Below are 8,550 nucleotides of genomic sequence, written 5' to 3'. Positions count from 1 at the left end.
CTCTTGGAGAGTTTTTGTAAGTTGTATTGTATGTATGAATGTATGTTACATAATAAAAGTACTTTGGATCGGTGTTGCGATTTAAAGTTTTAAACAGGCTCATATTTTAGTATTAAATAGTATAAAAGTCGTCGTAATGTCCGAGCTATCAGAATCGCGCAGCCAGAAGCGTAAGCTTTGGTAGTTAAGGTGTTACAGAACGTATGCGTTTCCGGCCTCCACCGCTCGACAAATGCAAAGATCAAGCACCTGTCAAACAAAAAGTCCCTCAACTCCACTGCATGCCCAAATCCATCATCCCTTATATAGGGAAGCAGGATGGGTAGCGGTGGGAGACCTAGCGTCACACGGCGTGACAAAAGTAACTGTGATCGCTGCAATTCCCAAAATAGATAACTAACGCATCCCTAAACAGTACTACAACCTATAATGTATCAACCTATGCGTTTACGTTAAACGTAACAGAAATATATAAATTTCTAAGTCACTAAAGACTAACACCCTAAATGCATTACAAGATAATTATATAAATCTACAAATTTTAAACCTATTAAACACGGATATTTATTTATTTAAATTAAAAATATAACATTTACCGATTTAAATTAAAAAAAAAAAACATTAAACACTAACCTCAAAGTCCAATGCTCCAGCTACGTGCCAAGTATCGTTCAGCCTATTAATGCCTCCTGTGCGGACATATGCTCGGGGGCCATAGCTCGTGAAGAATCTCACTTTCACACGTGCAAAATCTCAAAAGTTTGAAAAAAATGACCCTAATCCACGCTGATCTCGGATGTTGTGGGTTTATATATGCCCCAAACCATATATCGGATGCACTGTCCCTAATCAATCTAATTGTGCATATCTCGAATGTAGTGGGTAAAAACTAATTATGGTCATATTACGGATGCACTGCATCCGAGATATAGTTTTGTTCATATCTCGGGTGCATCCGAGATATGACTAGCACGTGGTGTGTCACAACACAGTAACAGTGTATCCGTGATACGCTTTTAGTATAGTTTTCTCGCATCCGAGATGTGACCCAAAATGTATTTTATTTAGTAAATAATTGTAAGTTTATTTAAATCGGTAAATATTATATATTTTTAATTTAAATAAAAAAAATCATATTTATCGTTGACATAAAAATTGAAAAGTTATCCGAAGAAACTAAATGCCGAAAACTAAATCAAATTCTAAATATATAGTGGAGTGATAAGCACGCAGAGAGGAATATTAAGACGGACAATAACCACGAAAACATAGCGGGGGTGACAATGAGAAGGAGTGTTTATGCCCTAGTACAAAGTCCCTAGCCACACAGCAGCAATGTAGGGTCCACCAAGATAACGACAGTTGGTCCGACGCATTCAAATGCCACACCACCGCTCGGTCCCCTAACCTACTAAAGACTATTAACCTCCCTCCGTCGCTGTCAAACTCCCTTCCACCCCTGATAATTTCTTGCATTTGGCTAAGGCATGTCCACGCGTCACTCTTCCATTGGCCATTCCCCAGATCTCCCGGTCCCCACCAGATAGACTTGTTTCGCATAATCACGCCACCTATCTTCAACCACCTCCACAGCCATAACCATATCACAAACAACAACAAACACAAGAATTTTCATTTTTCCACGGAGCCATCACACCATGGCTTCCAAGTTATGTGATTCATGCAAGTCCGCCTCCGCCACCGTCTACTGCCGCCCTGACGCCGCCTTCCTCTGCTCCCCCTGCGACTCCAAGGTCCACGCCGCTAACAAGCTCGCCTCCCGCCACCCTCGAGTCTCACTCTGCGAGGTCTGCGAGCAGGCACCTGCTCACGTCACCTGCAAGGCCGACGCCGCCTCCCTCTGCCTCGCCTGCGACCGCGATATCCACTCCGCCAACCCTCTCGCTTCCCGCCACGAGCGAATCCCCGTCACTCCCTTCTATCACTCCCTCGCCGCTACCGTCAAGTCTCCGGTCAACTTCCTTGATGACCACAGGTTCTTCTCCGACGCCGATGCTGATGCGGATGTTGATGTCAGCACTGAGGAGGCCGAGGCTGCTTCCTGGCTCCTTCCCACACCTTCTAACCCTTCCAAGGCAGATCTGAACTCGTCTCAGTACATGTTCCAGGAGATGGAACAGGTTCCGTATGTAGATCTGGATTACGGCAACGTGGATCCCAAATCGGAGCCGAAGAGCTCCGCCACCACCGACGGAGTTGTTCCGGTGCAGAGCAAGACCGCTAACGAGCACTACTTTGAGCCTTTCGCCTACGGTGGCTACAAGTACAACTCGCAATCTCAGTCACAGTCACAGATGAGCCATAGCGTAAGAACAATCTCTAGAGTTGATTCATTTTCTTTTCCAGTTTCTTATGTGAAGTGTGAAGTAATGTTTTGAACTTTTCCTGTTCGTTTTTTGCGTTTTTGATCGTTTAGGTGTCGTCGTCGTCGATGGACGTTGGTGTTGTGCCGGACGGGAACGCGATGTCTGAGATATCGAACTGCAAGGTAGCGTCATCGGTGGAGGGAGGGAACCAGGCAGTGACGGTGACGGCGCAGTTCTCGGCGGCGGATAGGGAAGCTAGGGTTTTGAGGTATCGGGAGAAGAGGAAGAACCGAAAGTTCGAGAAGACTATTCGCTACGCTTCTCGTAAGGCTTATGCAGAAACGAGGCCAAGGATCAAAGGCAGATTCGCCAAGCGCACTGAGGTTGACCCTCTCAATGGATACGGCGTCGTTCCGTCGTGTTAATTTTCCGTCTTTTTTGTATGGAATCACCGAATCAATAACCATAATAACGATGATTAATATATGCTGGGGTTACTTGCTCTCTTCTTTTTTTTTCTTATTCTCCTGTTTGCTTTTCTATGTATATATTTTTTTGTATGAATTATGCAATGTATAAAGTTGCAAACTCTTTTGCCATCTGTTTTGTAGCTTAATTGTATCTTGTCTTTTGGTTTTTGTTTTTCACCGTTTTGAGGAATTCGGTAGTTTCTTTTGCCTTTGGCCAAGCAAGTAAGAATAAGCATTTTCTGGTTGTCTCCCATCAAGGGTTCAGATATATATGGCTAGAATGCAGATTTGTCTTGTGAACTTGTGTATCAAAATCTGAAATATTATTGGCCAATTGAGGAGCCATCCTCGATCTCATTAAATATTAATTCTTGTGTTAACCACTAGCGAGATTGAGCCCAACTTCAATTCCTGTCTCTTGCTCGACAAGAACTAGATTTCAGGAGAATTTGTCTATAAGTAAATTCTTAATTTAACTGAGATTCATTTGGATTGAGAAAATTGCAAATCTTATGAACATTTTGTAAGGATGCCTAACTATCGCTATGGTTTATCTGTATCATCCCTACCAGAAGTTTATTTTTAGAAGCCGTGGGTGCTTGGGATTGTTTGATGGGAATGGATTATGGATCCTCAATTAAAAAAATTGAGGGAATAAATTATAATTTTTAATTTTTTAGTGTATAATGAATATTTTTTTTCAAAAGATAGTAGGTTATATTTCATTAATTATTGAAAAATAAAATATAAAGATGTCCAAAATATAATGAATTAGAAAATATAATGAATTAGCTTTTGTCGAATTGAAATTTGAATAAAAGTGATTTTATAGGATTGATTTTGGATAAAAGTGAATCTGTGTCAAGTGTCAATATAATTTATATTTGATCATTTTATACTAAAATTAATTTTGATAAAATAAATTTTGTTTGAATAACATTAGTTAAAATTGCTTTTAGATAGATAATTACTAGTATAAAAGTATACAATATCTAATAAAAATAAAAATAATAAAATAAAAGAAAACGAGAACTCAAAGAAAAATAATAAAAATTTCATAAATAAAGCAATAACATGTATAAAGAATAGGATTGGTAGAAGGGAATTAAAGGAACGCAGAAGCTAAACTAGGCTTTGTTACTTCTTATTTCTGCATTTACAAGAAGAAAAAGTATCCAAACCAAAAATTGAAGCGTTCAAGAAATTTGAACGTGCTTTTCATCCTCCAAACACAAAAACAAACATACCTTTGATGTTTTTTTTTCATATTTTTTTTTAGTCTCATTTATAAAATTAATAGTGGGAGATAATAATTTACTCTCTTAAGTAAGAAAAAAAAATTGAGAGGATCCAATCTCGTTAGAAGAAATTCTGCAAGTTAGAAAATCCAACGGTAAAATTAGAGGTTTAAAAATTTAATCAAAATTCAATCAAGGCAATCAAGGCTTTTAACACATTAAATATAATTTATTATGATAAATTAATTATATTAATTAATTGATTTGATTAGATATTTAAATATCACATAATTTATTATAATATTTATTAATTTATTTTGATAGTATTTTTTAAATTATTTCTTTTAATGTTCTGATAGTATTTTTTAATTTATTAAACAAAATCAATTATACTAATTTGGTTAGATAACTGCAGTCTTTTGATCTTTTATATATAGATGGCCAAACAAAATTATAAAAATCATCATTTTTATCACTTTTGTTATTTTAGCTCTTTTTCTGTCTCTTTTTTTCTTTTTTTTTCTTTTTTTGTGTAATTTTTTTATGTTTAAATACAGGTTAATAGCCAAATTCGTCCCTGAAAAATTACCGATTCTTCAAATTAGTTTTCAAATGATTTTTTAGTCATATTAGTCCTTAAAAGATAAAACATAAGTCAAATTGATCCTTCCGTTAGTTAGATGATGACGTGTCAATGAAAATATTTTTTGATAGTACTAATTTTAATATTATTTTTAGACCTTAATAAACAAAATTCTCTTTACATAAAATAATAAAATAATTATAAAATTATTTTGTTATTTATATTTTAAAATTTTATATTTTTAAATTGTAATTTTTTATGAAATTTTTTATTTAAATGAGTTCAATTATAAATCTTCCTATAATGATTCTTTGATAGAATATCTTTTATTTAGTAAATTTATTTTTTTGCTGTCTTTTACCAAAGATGATATATATCAGAAAAGAATAGGAAGATGCAAACTGAATTTCGAACTTTAAATTCAAATCAAAGAATGATTATTAAATTGAGATCTAGAATTTTTTTGATAAATTTAAATTTCTTGAGCCATGTATTAAACTATATCTTTGAATAGTTTCATCTTTTTTTAAGGTATAAAGATATGTAGACATGACATTATATACTTAATTTGCCAAGTTTGAACGACTAAAAAAAATAAACTAAATGGCTTAGGAAATACAAACATTTAGAATTTTTTATTGTGATCGACAAACTTTTTTTTTTCTAAAAGAATATATGACTTGGAAGATATAACTTTTAGAATTTTTTTTTTATCATAATTGACAAACTTTTAGTTTTTAAACAAATTTTTAGTCTATTTTCTATTTTTCGTTTAATACTTTATTTTATAATTTTTATTTTGTTTATTTATTGTCTCTGATTGTAATAACGTATTACAATTTTTTTTATAGAAAAAATTTGTCAATAAAAAAATAAAAAAGGCTCAACCAAAAGTTCAAAAGTATTAGTTAATCACAAAAAAAAAAAGAGTTTTGCTTTAATTATGTCATAAAATAATGTTTTACCATTAATGTCTTGCTACACTACACAGGTAGAGTTTAGTGGCCAAAAATTGCCAATCATTTATTTAACCATCGCAAAATTTTAGAGATACCAGCAATTAATATTCATGTGCGCTGCTAATCACGACTTTTATCATAATCCATTTATTCAATCTCTTATTTATTTTATAAGTAATAATTTCTCTCACAGCTGATTTTAGTTTTACTTTTTATTTTTTTTCAATTGATAAGGAATTAATTAAAATAATAATTGCTCAAAATCTAATTATAATTTTTCATTTAGTCTATTGCTGTTACTATAAAAATTATTCTAAATTGAATTATATTATCACTTACAAAACTGCCATTTGCTGTAGGTATGATCATAGGTACATAGTGATCTAAAGTCCTCACTAGGGTGTAATCTGTTTGGTTTGGTTCGATTTTGGACCGAAAATCAACCGAACCGACCTATTCGGTTCTTTACGATATTAACTATTCGGTTTGCTACTGTTTGGACAACCGAACCGAACCGAACCGAACCAATAGCAGTTTGGTTCGGTCGGTTTTTTCGATTTTTTGAAATCTAATAATTAGAATTTAAATTACTATAAAATCAAGTTTAAAACCATCAATAAACTAGAATAACAAGAGTATATCACATCCAAATTCAACTTGTCACAACAATTAAACATAAAACAAAGACAATTAAAAATGTCTAGCAAACAACAAAAACAAACACATTTTAAAACATACTAAAAACCTAAACAGCCACTTTAAACCAAATAAAAACCAAACAGCCACCATGCTTAATCTGAATCTACAACAGACTCATCATCATCGTCCCCGGTTGGTACAATTTCTACAAAAATAAAACAAAGAAATCAATATAGAATTATAGATTATAAGCATAAACATAATGCTTTAAGAAAAATCAGCACTAAAAGTATTGTTTCCAGCAACAAATTCAGCATTAAAACATGTTCAAGAAATAATAATAATAATAATAATAATAATAATAATAATAATAATAATGCTTTAAGAATTCTTAGAAGTGAGAACAATGTAGAATATGTCATGTTACTTCTCAAACACAACGTGTACACCCCTCAAACACCACCTTGATTCTTTCACATCCATAACAAATTCATATATTAGCATTATCAATCATGGAGTCGAGGGAACAATTGAAGGAAGAAAGAGCTGAACAAACTCCGAAAAATGTTTTATTTGTAAAAGTACATTGCAAAATTGTTTAAAATGATTTTTATGAAGATCTGAAAAATTATACATCACCAAATAAATTATAGATGGAGAGAAACTTCATCCATCGTCCATTGAGAACGGAAATGGGATCCAGAAAAGTTCCAGAGGTTATTGAATAAGAAGTAGGGACTAGGGAGTTATCTTAGTCCACATTTTCTTTCACTGATGCTATCTGATCTCTATTATTAACCAATATTTTTAAAGTACTTCTTAGCTAAATATTTTTTTTAGTTGGTCATTAAGGAGGAATCCGACTTAAGGACTTCAAGTCTTCAACATACATGGGTAGTATTAGATTATAAAACTATTCACTTCAAGAAAACAAGCAGAATACAAGCAACATATCCAAACAAAGAGAAAATTCTGCAAATAAGAAATCTGATTAGACAAGCTAATTTATTTGATTAATTTATTTAAGCTCTTCCTTAGTTCTTCCTTTATTATTGAAGTTACTCTAAATTATAACTCAGCCCATTCTAACATTCACCTACAGTAAGATTATATTACACTTTAAGCCACCGATTCTGAGAAACCACTGAGCCAGTAAACTCGTTAGCTCGCTCACTCAAATGTTTTATTTTGAAGTGAATATTTTCGAATGGCTCTATTTCACTCAGCAAAAAATGTTACAGTACAATCCACAACAAATCAACAATAAAAATTCTGTAGGATGTAATTAATTCATTTAATTGTTTTGGAAGTAAGTACTGCAGGATAATCAACAATAAAAATTTGGAAATCAAATTCTAACATCGGAAGAAGACATTGTTGACTTGCAGCCTGCAGGAGAGGGCTCGAACTGGACTGCTCGGCCACTGGAGTGTTGCTCGGCCACTGGATTGGACTGCTCGGCGACGGACTGCTGCTCGGCGACTGGATTGCTGCTCAGCAACGGACTGGACTGGAGTGCTGCTCGGAGATGAATGGACGACTTTGAGCGACGATAGGCGCCTTCCTTGATGGCGGATGACACTCTCTGGCTCCCTCAGGTTCTCCTTCTCTCAAGCATGGAGGTCAGAGGTGTAATAATGTGAGATGGAAGTGAGTTGTGGTATGCTGAACGACTGCGCGTAAAAGGAGAAGAAGGAAGTTAGGGATTTCAGATTTGACTGCCCCCTTTTATTCCTAGGTTAAAGGGTAAGTTAGTAAAAACAAGAACTACTGAACACTCCCTCTTCGGTTCGGTTCGGTTTTAACAGAGTCAACCGAAAACCGAACCGAATCGATCGGTTTAGTTCGAAAAAAAAACGATTTTTTCGATTTTTCATTCGGTTGTTGTAAATTTCGGTTCGGTTCTGCGGTAATTTTCGGTCCGGTTCGGTAACTTACACCCCTAGTCCTCACTAAAAGAAACTATCATAGAAAATTGCGGCGAATAGAAAACCGCTGCATGTTTTTATTAAAGCACTCGTTAAAATTGCGACGGTTCTGAATTGTCGTCTTTTTAAAGAAATAGCGACGGTTTCACAACTGCCACAAAATTAGTTATCTAATTAGCGACAGTTATACCATTAGTTGCTAAAAACCGTCATCAAAACAACTGCCCGCGCTACTACTAACTAGGGAGATTCACTCAACTGCCAGAATTAGTTTTGCAACAGTTTAAAACCACCACGAATCATGAAAAAAATCACCGCTAATCTCTGCTCTTTTTGTAGTGCTAACATGACACATACTCCTTGAGCTATTTTTCGATTCATTTAGCATAATTTTTTCATTACTTAT

General features: G+C 34.3%; 1 protein-coding gene across 1 annotated transcript; it reads left to right on the top strand.

Annotated features, from left to right (window-relative positions):
- On the top strand, positions 1,345-3,002 carry LOC107623273 (zinc finger protein CONSTANS-LIKE 4). The gene is made up of 2 exons (XM_016325471.2): positions 1,345-2,327; positions 2,438-3,002. The coding sequence occupies exons 1-2, from the start codon at positions 1,659-1,661 to the stop codon at positions 2,750-2,752; spliced, it is 984 nt and encodes a 327-aa protein (XP_016180957.1). The 5' UTR covers positions 1,345-1,658; the 3' UTR covers positions 2,753-3,002.

Source organism: Arachis ipaensis, chromosome B10 (assembly GCF_000816755.2).
Source record: "Arachis ipaensis cultivar K30076 chromosome B10, Araip1.1, whole genome shotgun sequence".
Lineage (NCBI taxonomy): Eukaryota > Viridiplantae > Streptophyta > Magnoliopsida > Fabales > Fabaceae > Arachis > Arachis ipaensis.
The sequence above is the reverse complement of the archived record's forward strand: the minus strand, read 5'-3'. Positions and strand labels throughout refer to the sequence as shown.